Genomic DNA, 21,060 nt, shown 5'->3' with positions numbered 1-21,060 from the left:
CATCTTGATATTTTGAAAAGCATATTTTGAAATGACATTTTGATATTTTGAAATGACAGGGTTACTGTTACTCAAGGTAAAAAGGATGTTTTGTTTTTTATTGCCACAAAAATATTACACCAACTAACAAAAATTGAGTTTGGGGTAAGATCTGCTCTTTGCTGTACCTGCTAAAAGCCAGGTGCCTGGAACTTGGAGCAGGTCTGGGCATGCAGCTCCCCTGACTCGGACAAGAAAGAAAATCCCTCTCTGTTTGACATAGACCATCCTTCTGTGTTGGGAAATCCTGGGGAAGTATCACCTGAACTCTCCCAGCGAAAGCAAACAGGTGAAGATACCGAGAGCGTTCCAGGCCCAGTGGCTGCCATGTGCTTAGAATGCTCCTTGGCTGGCTGCAGCCTGGCCCCTGCACCCCTCTCAGAAATGGGAAAAGAGAGTGCAGAGTCATGCTCTGCCCCGTTCTGCTGAGGAAGACTTCACAGCCCACGGACGTGGGGGCCCTGGGGGAATCTCTCGTGATTATATGTAACCCGCGTTGTCACACGTACTGTTATTTGAAACATGCTGGTATTTCCAGATAAGCCAGTTTTGTTCTGAAAGTGTGAAATCAGAACAATTTTCAAAATTTAGTCCACACCAGAACAGTGTTAAAAACCTGTTACATTCACAGAGGTTTACACAGTGGACTTGTTGAATTAACTTGAGTCTGTACTTAAAAGTTGTGCTTTTTAAGTGGTTTTGTTATATTTGTCCTACTGTATTCTGTGAAGGCTGGTAGAATGTGAATAAAGCAGTAAATATTTTAAGCCATTTACTCACGAATGCAGAAGCAACCTGATGGAGGTTTGTGGGCCCGTCTGTAGTGCCCCAGGGTCAAGTTCTCGGCTATAGCCAATGCCGGCCCTTTGGTTACCAGTCTTTGGACAAGCCTCACCCTGCCTGTCTGAGTTGGTGGCCTGGCCCCAGGCCCTCATGAGCTGTGGGGGTCTGTTCCTGTGACCACAAGGCCAGGGTATGCTCACCGTGAAGGAACAGGGGCCTTGCACCCAGAGGTAGACCGTTGCTTGCCATTCAGGGGGCTTTCTGCTGGGGTTCCCATGACATACAGTCTCTCCAGGAATGACTGCTGTGTGGCTAGTGACCACAGGAACTGAGCCAATTGGGCTGGGCCGTACCATGGGGGGAGGGGGTGTGCCCACAGACCCACCTGAGGGCGAACACAGAGAGGTGTCTGCAGATGAGTGTAAACGCAGTGTTCTGCAGTGAGTGCCTGAGCTCGACCGGGACAGCCCCTGCTGCGCCCCTCGTAACCACCAGGTAACCATGGGGAGCAGGTGCAAAGAGAGTGAAGTAGATGGAGCCCCTTGCCCGTGGCTGGAAGGAGGTAATCCACACATGATGAAGCTGGGAAGGGCCCTTCGACACAGGAGTTCAGTACTGTTTTGGCTTGATTACAATGTAAACATACAGTCTTAAAGCCCAACTATCTCCGTTTGGCACCACAGGGCAGGCCCCCCAGGCTGACCTGCATGGCGCAGCAGGTGGCACAGAGTGGAACTTGGTCTTGGCTCAGTGGTCTTGGCTGCACCAAGGTTGAAATTGGGCTCAGCCTGTCCTGGGCAGAGCCAGCATGTCCACAGCTTGGAGGGGGGGTGGTCTGGGGGTCGGAGGGGTTTGGTGTATAACTTAGCAGTGACCTTGCAGGGGTTATGGTGGACTGTAGATTGGCAGGTGATTCTAAGTTTCTTCTTTTTTTCCATTTTCTCTTTATTAATAAGTGTTCAATAATTAAAAAATTGTAATTTAGGACAAATAGATTGACAGGAAATTTCAAGAATTCAGTGTGTAATGTGAACTTCTGGTAGTGTTGGCTGGACCCAGAGTCAGTGAAAACATGTCCACATATTTCTTATGTCAGACATTAAAGGAAAGCGGGAATTCTTGGTTAGTATATTTTCCTAAAATACATATGATCTTATGGAGGTGGCGCTAGTAGTAAAGAACCTGGCTGTCAATGCAGGAGATGCTGGAGACACGAGTTTGATCCCTGGGTTGGGAAGATCCCCTGGAGGAGGAAATGGCAACCCACTCCGGTTTCTTTACCTGGAAAATCCCATGGACAGAGGAGCATGGCAAGCTACAGTCCATGGGGTCACAAAGAGTCAGACACAACTGAAATGACTTAGCTTTAGCACTTACTCATATGTAAGTATAACACTTAAAATTCCATTGATGATAGTATATTTTAGAGTAAAATATCAAATATGTTGTCACTAAGAACAGTCACGTGTATATGTTAATCTCAAACTCCTAAATTATCCCTCGCCACCTTTCCCCTTTGGTAACTGTAAGTTTGTTTTATATGTCCGTGGGTCTATTTCTGTTTTGTATAAACGTTTATTAGTACCATTTTTTTAAAAAAAAACTTACTTATTTTTTAATTGAAGGATAATTGCTTTACAGAATTTTGTTGTCTTCTGTCAAACCTCAACATGAATCAGCCATAGGTATACATATATTCCCTCCCTTTTGAATCTCCTTCCCATTTCCCTCCCCATCCCACCCCTCTAGGTTGATACAGAGCCCCGGTTTGAGTTTCCTGAGACATACAGCGAATTCTCGTTGGCTCTCTATTTTACAAATGGTAGTGTAAGTTTCCATGTTACTCTTGCCGTACATCTCACCCTTAGTACCATTTTTTTCCCTCTGTGTAAGTGATATCATATGATACTTGCCTTTGCCTTACTTAGTTGGTAATCTCTAGATCCATCCATGTTGCTGCAATTGGCATTATGCGTACTGCTGTATAGAAACCCGTCTCAGCAGGACCTCCTGCGTGGCACAGGGAATTATACTCAGTGTGTTATAATAACCTATAAGAGGAAGGGGTGTGAAGAAGGAATAGATGCACACCCGTGTGTGACTGAATCACTTCGCTGTGCACCTGAAACTAACACAGCGTTGTAAGTCAGCTGTATTTCACAAAAGAAAAAACCAGGAGGTTTATAATTGCTGGTTATTGAAAGATCACGGAATTACATGTCTTGGTCAGTTTAATGATTTCTGAAATTTTGTTAACAAAAGCATTTAGATGTTGAAATGGAATCAATTAATCTTTAAATGGTCCCGCTAAAGTCGATGAATTTCCTTTAGTGTTAAGACTGGTATTTTTTTTTTTTTAATCTCGTCTTGGGTATAGTTTATAATATAGTAAAGAGTTGAGAGAGGAAAAGGAAACCACTCTCTGTTGCCTTTATTAAAGGAAAAGGTTCTTCTCTTTAATAAGAGTTTTGCTGAAATTCATTTCAGCTTCAACTAGTGAAAGGACCCCAAATACTAATAATACTGGATCTTTAAAAATCTTTAGATATTTAGTTGCTTTTCAAAAAAACTTTTAAGTTTGAACTAAATTTAGACTTAAAGAAGAATAGCAAAAATAATAGCAGTTCCCGTAAAAGCCCTTCATCAGCTTCCCTGAACGTTGACTTCTCACAAAGGAGACCAGAGAATGAGTGTTGTGTGGGGCCAGTGATTAAACCGCAGCTGCTGTTTGGTGATGTGCCATCTTGGTTTTGAATTTGGGGTGTGTCCCAAACTCACTGCCCCCCGTTGAAGTCTATAAAATTAATGTTTAAAGAGCGATAAGCATTTTGGGGGTGCTTTGAGACTCTAATAACTATCCAGTTTTCACACTCCGTGCCCATCAGCTCCTGTGCTAGGCCAGCAGCGATGGTGGTGGTCTCATAGGAAAACGGGTCCCTCTGCTTTCTGCTCCTTTGTTGACTTACATCAGTGTGGACCACGCCTTGTCTTCTAACACTGTTGGTTATTTTGGTGTCAGATTGCAGCATGTTTAGTTATTGGGAACAACTTCAGGTTGGCTTCTGTGCCTTTTTTCATTTTTCCTAATGGTTTCTCAATTTCTAGCACGACAAGATGTTCCAGGCTTTTCTTTTTTCCTTGCCCCAGCCTTGGAGTCAACCACCTCCAGGAGTCCTTGTTCCTCTTAGTGGAGAATGGTGTTTAGAATTCAAGACCTGGGTTCCACGCCCACACCCACTCCTACACTACCCTTTGTACCTCCAGCCTGGCCAACTGCGTGGACACCTGCGATTCCAGCCCAGGCCTGCCCAGTCCCCTGACCTCCTTCCTGTGCGCAGTACTTCTTCATCCCGGCTCCCTCCCAGCGTCTGTGTGCAGTGGTTTCAACACTGCTGACCCTCCCTGTGAGAAACACGACCGCTCCAGGGGAGAGTGCTCCTCTGTGTCCTCCCCGTCCATCGAGTGGGGTGCCCCTGGCTCACACAGGCACATTTCCAGTGTCCCAGGGGCCTCGCTGCCTATACTTTTTAATTTGCATTCGGGAAAATTCACCCGTCATGAACAGCTGTTGACAGATTCGTAGAGTTGGCTCCCCCAATTTCAGTACCAAACAGAATGGCTATCAGACAGGAGGGCAGCATCTCTTTCAGGAGATCTCGGTGTGTCCGAAATAACCCCTTTTCAAGCATTTCCTCTGGGGGCTGATGGGAGATCAGTTCACAGGTCACACCAGCAGCAGCGCTCTGTCCCAGTTTGCTTTCTGTTGTCGCCGAAGCCAAGTAAGCACTTGAGCTCCTCCTGATATGTCCCTGATGGTTGAGGGTGACAATGTAGCAAAGGGAGGTTTCAGTGAGGCTGGTGGACAGTCTGAGCCCGGGGGGAGCTTCCTTCTTGCCAACTGTGGTCAGAGTTTGACTTGGGGAATAGGCCCCTCAGAGCAGCTCTGCTTGGCTGCCATTTCTGGGGAGGTGCAGGGCTCATCGCTGCTCTTGCTGGCCTCCTGGGCCCTCTTGTTTCTGTTTGTACCTGTGGTCCTGCCTCCAATACTGCTGTCCTCGTCCTGGCCTACAAGGCCTGTGCACGAGGCCACCCTCCCTGTGAGCCCGCTGGCTCTGGTGCAGTTGGGGTTGGCCACCCCCGCTGCCCTATGAGCATATCTACCACTGAACCCACGAGCCATGGACGGGCTCCTGGGCACGTGGAGAAGGGAGACTGTGGGGTCAGCATCCCGGGGGTCTGTGGAGAGTCCCTTTCATGAACCTCCTCCTCTCTTCCTCACAGCGCGCTGGTGATTGCCACTGTTTTCGACCGAGATGTAAACTGCAGGAGAGCAGCCTCTGTAAGTTGTCCTGTTTGGTCCTTTTCTTGAGGGTGTGGGTGGCTCTCACCCGTGACCACCTCCCAAGAGACTGTTGTCACCGGCTTATGAAGCAGGAGCGAGGCCCAGGGGCGGGGGGAGGGTGGCTCCCACTCCCTCTGGGTCCCAGCTGGAAAGTGGGCTGTAGCCTGTGGCGGGCGGGTCACAATGGGCTGCCGGCCTCCAGGCGGAGATGCAAGGGGGTCCCGGAGGGGCGAGTGTGCAGTGGGTGCTGCCATCTAAGTGAGGGTGGGGCCTGGGATCCGTGTTGCAGCCGTGCCCTCTACTTGTGGGTGATGTGGAATCATGACCTCTGTCCTCAGATGTAGGGGCTCCGTCAGGTCACAGAGCTCCCCACTGCCTGCCTGCTCTCTGTTCTTTGAAGTATGTGGAGTCTTTGAAACTGTGTTTCAAGCAAAAGTTTCCCAGGAAAGCCCAAGACCTTGTCTGTGTCCTGCAGTTTCTCTTCTTTTGTCTTGAGCATCAGTAGGAAACCTAGTGATTCCTTGAGAAATCTTCACGTTTGTGCCTGATATTTTCCCCCAGGCAGTAATTGTAAGACTCCTTGGGATACAGTAAGACTCTTGATAAATCTGTGTTTAAGAGTTGCTTTTTGGGGAGTTCCCTGGTGGTCCAGTGGTTGGGACTCTGGGCTTCCACTGTAGGGGGCCTGGGTTTGATCCCCATTATCTTCGCAAGCTGCACTGCAAGGCCTTAAAGAAATTGCCTTTTATATTTTCTTTCTGTTTATTGGAACCTAAGAACTAATTTTGGGAAGCAATAATAAAATCAAAGCACTGATGCTTTTATGATATCCTAGGGAAGAGGTGGAATAGAAAAACAGAATTTTTTTTTCTAAGTTACAATTAAAATCCTTTAAAATCAGTGGAAGTTCTTTGTATTAAACACCGCCTAAGTGACCCCTCCTTCCTTAGTGGCACATGTCTATCGCAGTGAAAGGTGCTTCTGTTTGAAGCTCATTTGAAAAGGTAGGGATCGACTGCCTAATTACTGGCGATGAAATTTCTCCTGTCACAAAGCTGCTTCCTGGTGACGATGTATTTGGTCCTCTTGGATTCCGGTTTGTGCTCTGGCCTGTGCGCTCCGTGGGGCGCCGCACCAAGTGACCTGGGGCCTTCTCCTCTGGGGCCTTCTCCTCTGGTGCCAAGGCGGAGGGGGCGCTGTGAGCATGCTGAGCTGCCGTCTTCGCGCTCTTGTGGTTTGGATGCTTTTTTGATGATTCAGTGGTTGTTGGCAATTTGATCTCTGGTTCCTCTGCCTTTTCTAAATCCAGCTTGAACATCTCGAAGTTCATGGTTCACGCACTGTTGAAGCCTGGCTTGGAGAATCTTGAGCTTTATTTTGCTAGCGTGTGAGATGAGTGCAATTGTGTGGTAGTTTGAGCATTCTTTGGCATTGCCTTTCTTTGTGATTGGAATGAAAGCTGCCCTTTTCCAGTCCTGTGGCCACTGCTGAGTTTTCCAAATTTTCTGGCCTATTGAGTGCAGCACTTTCACAGCATCATCTTATAGGATTTGAAATAGCTCAGCTGAAATTCCATCACCTCCACTAGTTTTGTTCATAGTGATGCTTCCTAAGGCCCACTTGACTTCACGTTCCAGGATGTCTGGTTCTAGGTGAGTGATCACACCATTGTGGTTATCTGAGTCATTGAAAAAGCAAGAGAGTTCCAGAAAAACATATACTTCTGCTTTATTGACTATACCAAAGCCTTTGACTTTGTGGATCACAACAAACTGTGGAAAATTCTTCAAGAGATGGGAATACCAGACCACCTTATCTGCCTCCTGAGAAATCTGTATGCAGGTCAAGAAGCAACAGTTAGAACTGGACATGGAACAACAGACTGGTTCCAAATAGGATAAGGAGTATGTCAAGGCTATATATTGTCACCCTGCTTATTTAACTTATATGCATAGTGCATCATGAGAAATGTTGGACTGGATGAAGCACAAGCTGGAATCAAGATTGCCGGGAGAAATATCAATAACCTCAGATATGCAGATGACACCACCCTTATGGCAGAAAGCGAAGAACTAAAGAGCCTCTTGTTGAAAGTGAAAGAGGAGACTGAAAAAGTTGGCTTAAAATTCAACATTCAGAAAACTAAGATCATGGCATCTGGGCCCATCACTTCATGGCAAATAGATGGGGAAATAATGGAGACAGTGACAGACTTTATGTTTTGGGGCTCCAAAATCACTGCAGATGGTGACTGCAGCCATAAAATTAAAAGATGCTTGCTCCTTGGAAGAAAAGTTATGACCAACCCAGACAGCATACTCAAAAGCAGAGACATTACTTTGCCAACAAAGGTCCGTCTAGTCAAAGCTAGATGGTTTTTTCAGTGGTCATATATGGATGTAAGAATTGGACTATAGAGAAAGCTGAGCGCTGAAGAATTGATGCTTTTGAACTGTGGTGTTGGAGAAGACTCTTGAGAGTCCCTTGGACTGCAAAGACAGTCCATCCTAAAGGAAATCAGTTCTGAATATTCATTGGAAGGACTGATGCAGAAGCTGAAACTCCAATCCTTTGGCCACCTGATGCGAAGAACCAACTCATTGGAAAAGAGCCTGAATGCTGGGAAAGATTGAAGGTGGGAGGAGAAGGGGACGACAGAGGATGAGATGGTTGGATGACATCACCAACTCAGTGGACATGAGGTTGAGTAAGCTCTGGGAGTTGGTGAAAGACAGGGAAGCCTGGCGTGCTGCAGTCCATGGGATTGCAGAGTCAGATACGACTGAGTGAACAAGAATATACGGTGTGACCTTTAGGACTACCTTTCCTGCAGCACGATTCCCAGAGTCCAGCCAGGCCTTGGCAGTAGTGGCAGCCCCTGCTTCCGGCCCACCCCTGGCTGAGTTGCGTTCCCTGTCTGGCTGTGCACAGCTGCCTGTGTTGTTCATCTGCTCTTGGGCCTCTGGGTTGTTTCTGCTTTGGAACTGTTAAGAATTAAGCTGCTGTGACCATTTATGTACAGGTTTTCGTGTGAATACAATTTCTATTTCTCTGGGACAAGTGCCAAGAGTAGGATTTGGGGGGCATATGGTAGTTGCACGTTTAGATCTGCACGGAAGGGCCTTGCTGTTTTCCAGAGGGGCTGCACCACTGTAAGCGCGCCCTCCGTCATCTGTCAGTGGTCGGTTTTTCTGCGGCCTCCGCAGCATTTGGTGGTGTCATTATTTTTGTGTTAGTTACTTTGCTGAGCTGTGTGGTGATAGCTCACCATGGCTTTAATTTGCATTTCTGTCATGGTGATGCTGGGGATGTTGAGCATCTTTTCGTGTGGTATTTACCACCTGTATCCTCTTCAGTGAGATGCTGGTTTGTGATGTTTAACCACCAGTGCTCCTTGTGTGCTTTTGGTCGGTCTAGTGATTAAAGTGACACCAGACAGATTAACAGGGGAAAAAACGAGTTAATTCGTACACACGGCGGTCTCATAAAATGGGCCCCCTGAAGTGACCAAAGCAGGCTGTTTATATATCATTTTTGGACAAAGAAACGGTTATTTGGGAAGATTTAACAGAAGGGGCTGCTGAAGGAGTGACAAGATTTATTTCTGTAACTGGTGATGAGGGTGCTTTCTTGCCTCCTGAAATGGGGAATGTACCCTCACATGAGACATTTATTCTTGCTTTCAGAGTTGGGGTGTTTTAAATACCATCCCCCCCACTGGCCATTTGTCAAGTAACTTTAACTCATATAACAATATGTGGCTTGGGTGGCCTGCCTTCAGCTCCAACAAAGTCTTTTGCCTCCCTTTTTTACTGGGTTGTTTGTTTTTTGTTGAATTTGGGAGTCTCTGTATTCCAGATACGAGTCCTTTCTTGGGCAAGTGGTTTGCGTGTTCTTCTTACCAGTCTGTGGGTTTCTGTTCATCCTCTTTACAAGTCTTCACAACAACAAGAGTCTTAATTTTGATGAGATCCAACTCACTACTGTTTTCTTTTATGGATCATGTTTCTGGTGTCAAGTCTGAGAATCTGAGAATTCGTTGCCTAGCTCTCGATCCTAAAGGTTTTCCCTGTTCTGTCCCATTGGTCTGTCTGTCTTTCTGTCTGGGTTACCACGGCTCCATAGTAACCCTAATACTGGATAGAGTGAGTCCTCTAATTTCCTCCCCCCCCCCCCCCCAAATTGTGTCACCATTTTAGGGCTTGTGCTTTCTCCTATAAATCTTGTACTTTTTTATCTTTTAAACGATGTCACCTGTATAGTAGGCATGTTACATAAATTGACATTGTATCTTTTTTTCATCGCCTTTTCGTTGGTTTCATTTTTTTTTTTTTTCTTTAATGAATTTATTGTGAAAGCTGAAAAATGGTACATAGCAAAAGTCCGGTCTCCCTGCTCCCAGTGTGAAAGCTGCCCGAGGGCCCTCAGGGAAGGGCGGTTCTAGCTGTACCTCCCTGAGGCCGGCGAATGCTTGGTCTTGGAGACAGCCAAGTTTTTGCTTTCCTCTGTCACGTGCGGGAGGTTTTGGGCGCCCATTTAAACGTTATGTGGGGTCTTTGTGTTCTGTTGTCTTGATTCCTTGTGCACGACTAGGCGTGCTCCTCCCAGCACTCCCAGGGGATGGTGATGGTGTGCGTGAGATGAAAGTCCTGGAGGTTATGACCTCATTCCCAGGATGCTCCCGCTCCAGGCATTCAGCCTGTGTCTGTAAGCAGGTTTGTGCCTCCCAGGAGCTCCCTGAAGCCACTGGCCACCTGACCTGTGCTCTTTGGCCTGTGTCTGGTGGATGGCACGTGGCAATGAGGTTGCACTGTGTGCATTGATAGCTGGTGGCGAGAAGGTCCCTGAAGGACAGGGAAACCTGGTGTGCTACAGTCATGGGGTCACAAAGAGTCGGACACGACTGAGTGACTAAACGACAAACAAGAAGGTCCATCCGAGGACACCTCATTCTAAGTGAGGGTCTGGACCTTCTGAGCAGTCCCGCGCTGGGCCTGTGAGCGGGACGTGGAGCGTGTCCACTGTAGTCCTGGGGAAGGCGGCGTGGGGAGGCCAGGCACCCAGTGTCACCCGCTATGTGCTGTCATCACAGATCCCCAGTAAGATGACTTGGGCTTTGGGCCTTTAGTTCACCTAATAGATTTGGCTTTATTCCTGTTTCTATATCTAGGGCCTTGAATCAGGCTTTGGTGTGAAAGTCAGCATCGGCCGCTTAGCAGATTTTATAAACTTGAATTCTTAGCCTGTGGTTTGAGAGCACACCAGGATGTAAAAAGAGAAAGATAAAACCACCCCTGAGGCTCTGAGTGGCCAACAATGAGACCTTTATTTTAAAAAAATAAAGTCGTGGCTCATTTGTTCTGCGCCGGCTTTGCTGCGCGTCCATCACCACTGGCCAGCGAGTGCACGCCTAACTCACCACTCTGCGTTTCTCTTCCTTAGGCTGCTTTCCAGGAGAATGTGGGACGACAGGTATGGTTACTTTTAAATATCTTCATTCCTAAAACTTCCTGTAGATGTAGAAGTAAAAATAGTAGAGCCACCGACATGGATAAAGACTTGACCTAAAATAAGTGAGTGCTTCACAGGGGGACTCTGGCCACAGGTTTACTCATAACTCGGTGAGTGTTGACACAAGTTTTAAACAATTAGTAGCTGTTTTACAGGAAACTTGAATGTGTAATTTTCATAAACGTCAGAAATCCGTGCCTCGTGCATTGCTGAGACCCTTCTGATGTCAGCAGTTGCCCCTGGGTGCCGAAGGGGTTTGGGCAGAGGAGCCTGGCTGGGCAGGGGCAGAGACATGAGCTCTGCCTATCCCCATTGTGGAAGGAGCCAGCTTCCTCACGCCAGCGCCCCACGGCCCCTCCTGACGCAGCATCCTGCTGAATCTCTTACCGCCGGTCAGCCTGGGCTGGGAGTGTGGCATTTATCCCCAAGTCATTCATACTGTATGTGACAATGACCACCCTTGGACGTGTGGCAAATGGGGGAGAGGTCTTCTTAGGGGAGATACCAAGCTGAGCTCTGTTGAGAGGGGCTCCAGGAGAGGGGTCTGGGCTGGAGGTGAGTGAGTTGCAGGTGTGAGGATACTGGGGACAAGCAGTGATGGGCCTTGGGGTGTTGAGGGGCACAGTTCAGACTGCAGGACTGAGGGGAGTCCACGCAGAATGGCTGCTTGGCAGGTGGGAGGGCAGGAGAGGGGGTAGGTGGGAGAGGTGGTTGTCCTTGAGAGGGAAGACTTGGATGAATACGGGATTCTGAGACTCCTGCCTGGACATCTGGGAGAAACTGTGTGTGCAGAGCTGTTGCCTTGGGTGACCCCGAGTCCGTCAGGGTTCTCACGGCACGGTCAGCCTTGCTGTTGGACCGGAGCCTGTGTTCGCAGCACTGGGCCCACGGCCTCTGGGTTGACTCGCCATTCCTGGGCTGACAGGGAGGGACCAGGGTGAGAGGGCTGATGCTGCCGCTTCCACAGGGATGGCGTTTGGTACACGGTGGCAGGGTCTCCTGGAAGCCTGGGGTACTGGGCATGTAGAGGTGCTTCCATCCATGTGGCCCGGGTGTTGGAGGGGTCCCCCAGCCCTTAGGGTGGAGCCGGGAAAGGAATCAGTGGGGCTTCAGGCTGGACCAGGTCTGTGAAGGCAGCCGACCTGCTCACCTTCCATCGAAGGCCATAGAACCGCCAAGGGGGCAGTGAGGAGGGTGGGTTAACTGGGAGTCCTGTAGCCTGTATTGTGAACTGTGGCCCTGCACGTGAAGGGGTTAGGGCCTTGAGGTGAGCTCTCCAGTTCTGAATGCAATGTTAAAGCTAAACTGATGACAAGGTGGTTTCAATCGAAGACTTGAATTCCATAGTCATTGCCAAAGGTAGAGGGAACCAAATCACGCAGCTTGAACTTGAATTTGTGCTACACTGAGATTGCTGAGGTGCCGCCTCATCCTTTGGGGGTGCTTTTCTGAGGAAGGAACCTAGTAAGGGCTCAGCCTTTCTTCCATTGCTGTGAGGTGACTGAGACCCAGTGTGCTTGAGTGTCACTTAGTCCTGTCTGCCTGGAACCCCGAAAACTTAGAAGAAAGAAAGCTGGTCACTCGGCAGCTACCAGCCTCTGGAGGGTGGCTGGCCCGAGGAGACCCTGGGGCGTCGGGAGGCGTCTCAGTGTTGGCCAGGAGGCGGCAGGCTTGCGCAGTGGAGCAGAGGGCGCCGCCGCCTCCTGCAGCCACAGGGGCCTCTATCTAACTCGGCCTCAGGCTGGTGTGGGTGGCCTGGGGTCCAGCAGGAGTCAGCCCGGTGCGCGGTTGCCCCTGCGGTGTTGGGGGGCCCTCTTCTGCACTGAGCTGTGTAGGGAGATGGATTGGCTTTTAGGTTCACTTGAGAACCAGACCTCTGATCCTGAGGTCATATCCGTGACAAAATTGCCAAGGTCCATTGACAATTCAGAGTCAGATTTCAAGTTCAGTTCTTCATGTGTGGGGCTCCCTCAAAAAGAGAGTGTGGAAGGTTAGCGGTTTATGGGTCCCTCTGCCTAGGGCTTGCTCAGAGTGAGGAAGGGTGCCAGGGACCCAGGCCTCCCCGCACCCTCATGGTTAGTGACAGCACAGCATTCGCTCCTGGGTTGCAGGTTTGTCATTTATGTCCTTTTAGAAAACGTATTGTCATGTTTTCAGATTTTCAAGTATTGTCACCAGAGAGTGGTATCAGTAATAACTTGCAGACTTTGGGGTGGGGCCTGGGCCTAGGCTGGGAACGTGTGGCTGGGTGTGGCCAGTGTCCCTGACCACACCCCCCCAACTGCTTGTTTCAGAGTCTGGTCCTGGGTGTCAGCTGTCGGGCCCCCACAGGTGACCTCCCAGTTTTTGTCTTGCTCATTCTCCCACCAGCTGTGGGGGTGGGCTCCTGTCCAGGATTCACAACCCAGGCAGGTGCCAGCCCCCCTCAGGGGTTCTGGGGTCCTTCTGGCTGGAGGGGAACTGGTGGAATGAAATCTGAACTTGAGTTCTGCTGAAATCTGATGTCTTTCTGTGGTGTGTGGTTTAGAGAAACGGCTCTTAGAGTATTTCAAAGTTGAAATGCTAGTATTGTTAGGAAAAAATTTTATTTAAGTGCTTCAAATAATTTTAGCACAGTGTCCAGCCTCAGAGAGGCAGTCAGTAGTCCTTGACTTGAAAGTCCTTGGGTGAGCTTGGTAAAGGCGTGTAGTTTTAGCTGTCAGTTTAGTAACCAAGTCTGCGTTCCCCGGCACTTCTCAGTTTGTTTATAAGCCTAACTCATGTGCATATGGTTATCAAACTTTGAAAATGCCTTTTTTATTCATTGAAATAATTTTCGTCTCTTTTTTTTCCCCCATTTTTTTGTTAGGGTACTTTCCCTCATGGGATCGATATTTTGACCACAGCTGACTACTTTGCTGTTGGTAACAGATCTAACTGTTTCCTGGTTATAAGGTAAGTTTTAATAGTCATCGTAAAATACAGTGTTTTCTTTGAATCACAGATCAGTTTCCACCGTTTGGTCTCTTGAGTCTGGAAGAGCCATTGAAAGTAAATTTATGTGTGAAAAGATTGAAAACTGTTTTAAAAGGTTTTTTTCTCATTGATGGGACAGAGTGCCTAGTGTATGAGTCTGTTTACATAAAACTTCACAAAATACGAAAGAATCCAAAGGAGGACAGTAGCACATGGAGGGTGGCCTGGAGAAGGGGGTGCTCACCTTTTAAAGAGGTGTTAATGGTTTGAGGAGCACTGCTGTGGTGGTGATTTTTCTCTTAAACCACTATTTCATTGAGAGCATGGTCTTTTACAGGGAACAGCCAGGAGCCAGAACCGTGTGTTGCTTTCTGTGTGGCCACTGCTCCGCTGGGGAGCTTCTCAGAATAAACCCTCAGATTGAAAGTGACTGTTCCTTTATTGTTTCAGTGAAGCAGTGTTTCCCCAGTGGAAGTTATCTCTAGCTTCTTTATGAGTAAAACAGAGGTATTTGAGCAATCAGGTCAAGGAATAAATATTTAACGTCCCTAACTGCAGTTTTACAGAAATCACATCAAAGCGTACTAAGTCGTGGGGCAGGGAGTCCAGTTAATTAACCCATTGCAACACTAGTACAGGATGGGCATGATTTCATGAAGTGACTTATTTGCCTTAAATTGGGAGAGGAAGCACACCAGTGCCTTTTTAAATTGTTACCCGTTATGTGTCTGAAGTATAAATTCCCCAACACCCCTGCTGTGCGTACCGTGCAGAAACTACATTTCTCCACAACCTGCATGGACAGATTTTTTTTAAAAAAAAGATGTAGCATTTGGCCTCTTTCCCAGAAACAATCTTTGTCCAAACAGACTCTGTATTTTTAGCATCCTTTCCACCTTTCCTCAGCATTTAATGGCCTCCTTTGCCTTATCAGTTCTTTCCTGTTTTACTTCTGTTTTCTTTGATTGTTAATCTTTGAACATGTATTATACATGGAGAATCTCCCACCTTTGACCAAGTTTCCTGGCTAAAAACTTGCAACATTTGGCCTTGGCATGCTCTTCTTGTGGCTGAGGTCTCTTAGTTGGTCTGCTTTTCATAGATGGGCTGGCTTGGGGTCTGTCTTTTTTTACAGAGGGTTCTGCACACTCGCCTGGACAAGAGGCAGTTTGTGCAGATGGGTCCAGCAGTCATGGACCAGGGGGCTGTGGCTGCACCCCATTACCATGGGGCGCTTTGGGGAAGCTCTCCTCTTGCCCCAACGCAGGGCTGACACCCAGGGTCCTATGCCAGAGGAGCCTGGTGGGGCTGGGGGGACAGCCCTGCAGGAAAGAGTCCACAGAGCAGGGCCCGGCCTGGCGGGGTGGGGCTTCTGAGCCACAGTGGTCCTTGAGTTGTCCTCAGGTCAGGGAATGAGGTTTGATGGTCAAATCTGCATTTTGAACATATCACTGTAGTTACGTTTTGGTAACTGGAAGCAAGGAGACAGGGCCCCTCCTGAGGTGGGGGGACATGGTCAGGAGACGGCTAGGGTGCAGGAGTTGGGTCACCAGGAGAATTGGGGTGTTGGGGGTACCAGTGAGGGAGACAATGCCTTGGGTTTTGGGGAAGGTCTGGAGTTCAGCTTCACCAAACATGAGGGGCTCATGGCACATCTTGAGCGGATGTATGGGCTGGTATGTGGATGGTTCTCCTGGAGATGGGGGAATCTGACGCAGAATTGCGGATGAGGACCATCAGGTGGGGAGACTGACATCGTCTTGCCTCTCCTTTGACTCAGCTTTGTCATGTACTGGTGACACGCAGAAGATCGCTCGTGTTTAACGAGTAGATTCCGAGCAGTGTTGGCGGGCACAGATCTCTGCCACCAGAGCGCAGATGGCGAGAGACCTGGCTCCGTCTCCGGGTGCCCCTCCTCCAGTGGCTGAGAATCTGCCTGCTGGTGCAGGAGACACGGGAGGCGGGTTCAGTCCCTGGGTCTGAAAGATCCCTGGAGTAGGAGATGGCGATGCATTCTAGTGTTTTTGCCTGGGAAATCCCACGGGCAGAGAAGCCTGGAGCCTAGAATTCAGTGGGGTCTAAAAGAGTCAGACCGTACTGAGCACGCACGTGGACACTCCTCCTGATTTGCATACAGTAAAATTCACCAGTTTAAAAAGTGAGCTTTGGCAGGTACATAATCACCTCTGCAGTCAACACGGGGAATGTTTCTGTCACTCCGAAAGTTCCCTCAAACCCAGGCCCTGACGGCCTCTGAGTTGCCTTCTGTCGCTGGAGTTGGCCTTTCTAGCGCGTGTAGGACAGGCGCGTGGTGCGTGGGTCCTGTCACCGTGTGTCACCACCCCTCAGTGCTGCAGTGCTAGTCCCCTGCGCGGGCTTGTCCCCTGCTCACCAGCCGGTGGCGTTTGAGGCTCTTGACTTCGGATGCGCGCGTCCGGGCGGTGCTTCTCTCTGCCCAGCTATTTTCTGCTGTAGCGTAACGAGCAGTTGTGAGCACTGTTTGTTGGTTTTGTCTTCGTGCAGTTGTAAACTTCGTTAACATATCGCTGGCACCACAGCACTGTGCATCCTTCTAAAGATGGATTTTGTTATATTTTGCTTTCTAGTGGTTTGCTTTCTAGTCGTTTTGCATGTTCCTGTCCCGTAAATGCTTCAAACTAAGGAAGCCCCAGAGTAAACTTTCCCTCTTACTTCCTAACTCAGTGAACATGGTGCTGTCCACATCATCAGCTCAGTTTTGCTTCTCCTTCTCTCGATCCTCATGTCCAGTTGGTGACCTAGTTCTGTCACTCCTTCCTTCCTAACAACCCTCAAACATTCCCTCTGCGTGTCAGCTCAGTTGTCACCGTAGCCCCGCTCTCACTGTCCTGTACACTTGCAGAGCCTCCATGACCACCCGTCACTTGTCTGAGTGCAGGACGGAATGCTTTCTCTTTGTCACAGCCCCGCCCTGCCTCCTGGCTCCCAGTGGGTCGCACACCCTCCCTGGCTCTCCTCCCTGTGGTCCTCGCCTTGTGGTGGATGCCCCTCGTAGTTTGCACTTGGCCTCCGTGCCTGAGTCCCTGTAACTGCTGAGGGCCGCCTGGGCTGGTGGCTCCGGCAGCGCGTCTTCTCCGAGGTCAGCTGCTAGTTAGTGCCTGAGCTCAGACTAGAATTCAGGTGGCCAGCCCCTTTCTGGTTCTTCCTGTGAGGCTGCTGGTTTGTCTGCCCACTTCTCTGGGACCTCCAGGTTGCTGGCCTGGGTTGGGTCTGTTTGTTGGGTGGGGCCAGGGCCCCATAGGTTATGTGGGACCAGAAGTCACATCTTGACTCCATTTCTGACAGCTTTGACTGTCCTGACTTTTCTGTTTTCTTCTGACTCTCGCTTAGGTGATTTCTTCATTTTTAGAGGGGCTCTCAATCCAGCTCGCTGCTGGAGAAGCCTCTGCTTTTCTTCCTCTCATGCCCGGAGCACAGATTTTCCCTGACTTGACTCTCCCAGAGCTCATGCCTTGTAGCACAGGCATGCCCACCTGGCACCCGTGTTCACCTGTGCATGCACTGTGCCCACACAGGGTTTGGGTAAAATCCCGTTCCCCCGTCTTGGCCTTCTGTGTCGTCCACTGTATTTGGATGACACATGGCTGATGGACAGGTGTAACACATGGGTGATGGACAGGTGTGACACATGGCTGATGGACAAGTCCACAGTGGGGCATGTAGGTGGTGTGGCTGGTTCAGACAGTATGTGTAAGCAGTTGGTGTTTTAGAGGCATTAAGTATAAAGGTGCATTTTTTTGAGTAAGTAATACATGTGCATGGTATAAAATTCAGAAGGTGCAGGAGTTGTTTAGGGAAAACCAGGGCATCTCCCCTCTCCTCTGAGGCACCTGGTTCTACCCTGGGGGTCCTTGTTGACCCCCAGTTCCTGTGTCTTGTAGAGAGCTTTGGCTCATGTCTGTGGGCGTATTGACTTCCTTTTGTCCATGCTGAGCAGTGGCACACGGTGCCCAAGGTGGGAGCCACTCAAGTGCTCACCCACAGAGGATTGGCCAGATACAGGCACACCGCGGGGATACTGTGGGCTCCGGGCAGACCGCTGAAGAAAGCGAGCATTGCGTTAAAGTGAGTCACATGAATTTTTTGGTTTCCTACTGCATATGAGAGGTATCTTAACACAAATCTGTAGTCTGTTAGGGGGTAATAGTTAGGTGTCTATAAAAACAATGTACATGCTTTAATTTAAAAATGCTTTATTGCCAAACACTGCTAACCATCATCTGAGCTTTCAGCAAGTCATAATAACATGAGCCATCACTGTTCACAGATCACCATAACACATACAATAATATTGAAAAAAAAGTTTGAAATGTTGCAAAGATTACCAAAATGTCACACACAAAGTGAGCAAATGCTGCTGGAAAATGGTGCTGATTTGTTCAATGCAGGGCTGCCATGTATCTTCAATTTGTAAAATATGCAGTGTCTGTGGAGTACAATAAGACGAGGTCAGCCTGTAGTAATCAAGTTGGCTGTCAGTAGTAAGGAGCAGCTCTGCGCGTGTGCCATCACAGCAGAGCCTGGACGCCGTTTGCTGCCTGTGACGTCCTGCGTCTTGGAGAGCCTTCCATATCTTTATGTGGAGTGTGACCTGTAGGTCTCCCCCTCCTGGCCATTGGCTTCTGTCTTCTGCTGTTATGAACGATGTGGAGTGAATATTCTTGTGTATATTCTCACCTGTGTAGTTATATCTGAGTGAATTAGAAGAAGTGGAACTGCTGAACCAATGGATATTCGTTTTCAGTTTCCTGGGCAGTGCCACTTGATGTCTCCAGAGGCTGTGCCAGCAGTTTCTGGGTGCTTCTAGATCCTTCCAGTGGTAGCTGTAAAACCCTGATTTTGGCAGTTTGCCAAAAACTTTGGACAAATTTTTCTTTCTGTTTCCCATTGAATGACACTGAATGTTTGAGCTGTATCTTTTCTATAAACTTGAGTGATTTTTCTCCTAGGTGATGATATTATTGATTTGGAAATACTCCATGTTACAGAAGTCTCTTGTTTGTGATAGCAGTTGCAGATATTTTTTTGTTTTATGGTGTGTTTTTCCCGGCAGCATTTTTCTCCTTTGGTTGAGTATTTTGAAGGTACCAATTTCTTCTTTTTTGGCTCCTGGGTTTTGAGTCATAATTAGAAAGGCGTGTCCCACTTGGAAACTATTTTTAGAAGTTCTCCTATGGTATTTTCAGATGGAACTTTCATTTTTAAGGCATAATTACACCTCATCAGCTAACCTCACATGAAGCGTACAGTTCAGGGAGCGCTGGCAGCCTGCACACTTGGTGGCCAGCACTGCCACTGACATGTGAGGAGCTCAGCTCTTTGGCCCCAGGCGCTGCTCTGCCCATCACCGTAGCTCACTGATGCCTTTTGTAGAATGTCGCACAAGTGGAATCAGAAAGAACAGATTCTTGGACCTGGTTTCTCTCAGCACAGTGGTTTCAGAGAGTCACACTTACTGTGCGCGTGTGTGTAGCTCGTTCCTCTTTATTGCTGAGCTGTCTTGAGTCTGCCACTGTTGCCGTCTATGTGTTAGTCCTGTTATAGACAGACATTTAGGGCGTTTTCTCTTTGGGGCTCTGATGAATGAAGCTGCTTGAAGTCTTTATGTATTTAGAAGTCTTTTTGTGGATTTATATCTTCATTTCTTTTAGATAAATACTTAAAAGGGGATTTATAGGAAAGTTAAAAGATTTATAGGAAACTGCCAAACAGTTTTTGAAAGTGGTTATATCTATCGCCTCATGTTCTCAGAAGCAGTGTGTGAGTGCCTGTTCCTGCACATTCTCACCGTCTCTGAACATTGTTTTTTCCAGCATGTTTATTGCCGGCTTTCCTGAGTACACGCAACCCATGATAGAGCACCTGGTCACCATGAAGGTCGGCCACTGGGACGGGTAGGTTTTGTGTTTTTGTGTTTGCCTAAGTAATTTGTCTGTCAAATAAGAATTCATATTATTTCCCAAGGGAGAGATTAAATTGAGCTCGTAAGCCTTTGATATGTTTTTTGATTATAGATTTCGTATTTTTGAAGTAACACTTGAGAAGTAATGTAAGCTCCACTCTTCACACCTGATGTGTTGGTTAATGGTCTACCTCCAGCTTTACTTCTGGAGACTTCAGTGACATGTGCTGGGTGTGTAAACATTCCCATGTCATGAGGGCAGGGAACTTGGGCTGTGAGATCCACTCACCCCTCTATGGCCACGGCCTCCCACCTCACATCTGCTCCATTTGGCCGCTTAGCCGTCTCCTCCATCCTTCCTGGAGCCAGGCAGGCCTTTGCTTTTTCCTGATTACGGGGCAGTTTCAAGGTGTCTTCGCATTTCCCAGCAGTTAAACGTGTCCGTCCAATGGGGAGGGCCATTGTATGACCCAGAGCGGGTTATCAGCGCTGCTGTCAGCACCTCTGGGAAAACAGCTTATTTTCTCTTGGAAAGCTCTGTGTAGCTGCCGGCGCTCAGGCCGAGGTCTGAGGGACACAGACGCCTGTGTGTGTAAGGAGTTTCTCCAGGTTCTACATCTGGAATCCCAGCTTATAGTGGCTGTTGCTTGTGGTCAGTAGGACATATAAAACCAAAATAGCAACTATGTCACCCATGGTGTTAAACTAAACTTTTTAGCCATTGAAATCTCCAGCTGTTGTTGAAATGTTTATTTCTTTTTCAATTCTGTCTTTTTTCCTTCGTGTATTTTGGGTGAGACTCTCTGGTTAGGTGCATATACATTTCTAACTTTTTTGGTATCTTCCAAATGTATTGTCTCTTTTTGTTTCATGTTAGATTTCTTATCTTAAAGTGTAATTTGATATGATTATAGCTTAAGGGTTGGCAAGCTTTTTCTTGTAAGGGCCAGAGAGTAATATTTTGGGTCATTGTCCCATGTATTTTATTGTTTTTTGGTCTTTATAAAATCCTTTAAAGATATGAAAACCATTCTAAGCTTGGGGCCTTACAAAAAGAGGCCTGTCACAGCCCCCGTCACCTCGCACCCCTATCTGTCTGTAGGGGGACGGCAGACGGTCCTTCCTTTACATCGAGCCTGGCGACCAGTGCCTTTTATTTGAGGGCTTTAGACTTTTCACATCTGATGTGGTTATCCGTGTCGTTTAATTTACACTTGTCATTTTACTATGTGGTTTCTGTTTTTTCCTCATTTTTTAAATTGTTAATTTTATTTAAAACATTCTTTGTGGAAGTATTCTTTTTAGTATAAGCTCTAAAAACCTGAAATTTCCAGGATTCATGAATGGAAGGATAACTGCAGTCAGATCTGAAGGTCCTCATGGTAATACCTGCTCAGACTTTTTTCAAATGTTAGGATTCATGGAACAAGATTATGCCTAATTTTTAAATGATTCTTCAGAGGCGGAGATACTTCTGCCTTTCTCTGTT

General features: G+C 47.9%; 1 protein-coding gene across 5 annotated transcripts in view; it reads left to right on the top strand.

Moving 5' to 3' along the window:
• Positions 1 to 21,060, top strand: part of TBCD (tubulin folding cofactor D) — a 148,660-nt gene that overhangs the window by 87,763 nt on the left and 39,837 nt on the right. For all 5 annotated transcript variants that reach the window (XM_061392425.1, XM_061392424.1, XM_061392422.1 and 2 more), the window contains exons 15-18: positions 5,104 to 5,161; positions 10,607 to 10,636; positions 13,524 to 13,609; positions 19,483 to 19,563. In XM_061392425.1, coding sequence (XP_061248409.1) covers positions 5,104 to 5,161; positions 10,607 to 10,636; positions 13,524 to 13,609; positions 19,483 to 19,563 — 255 coding nt within the window. The remainder of the gene's footprint in view (positions 1 to 5,103; positions 5,162 to 10,606; positions 10,637 to 13,523; positions 13,610 to 19,482; positions 19,564 to 21,060) is intronic.

This window comes from Bos javanicus, chromosome 19 (genome assembly GCF_032452875.1).
Source record: "Bos javanicus breed banteng chromosome 19, ARS-OSU_banteng_1.0, whole genome shotgun sequence".
Taxonomy (NCBI): domain Eukaryota; kingdom Metazoa; phylum Chordata; class Mammalia; order Artiodactyla; family Bovidae; genus Bos; species Bos javanicus.
This window is presented reverse-complemented; position numbering and strand designations above follow the sequence as displayed.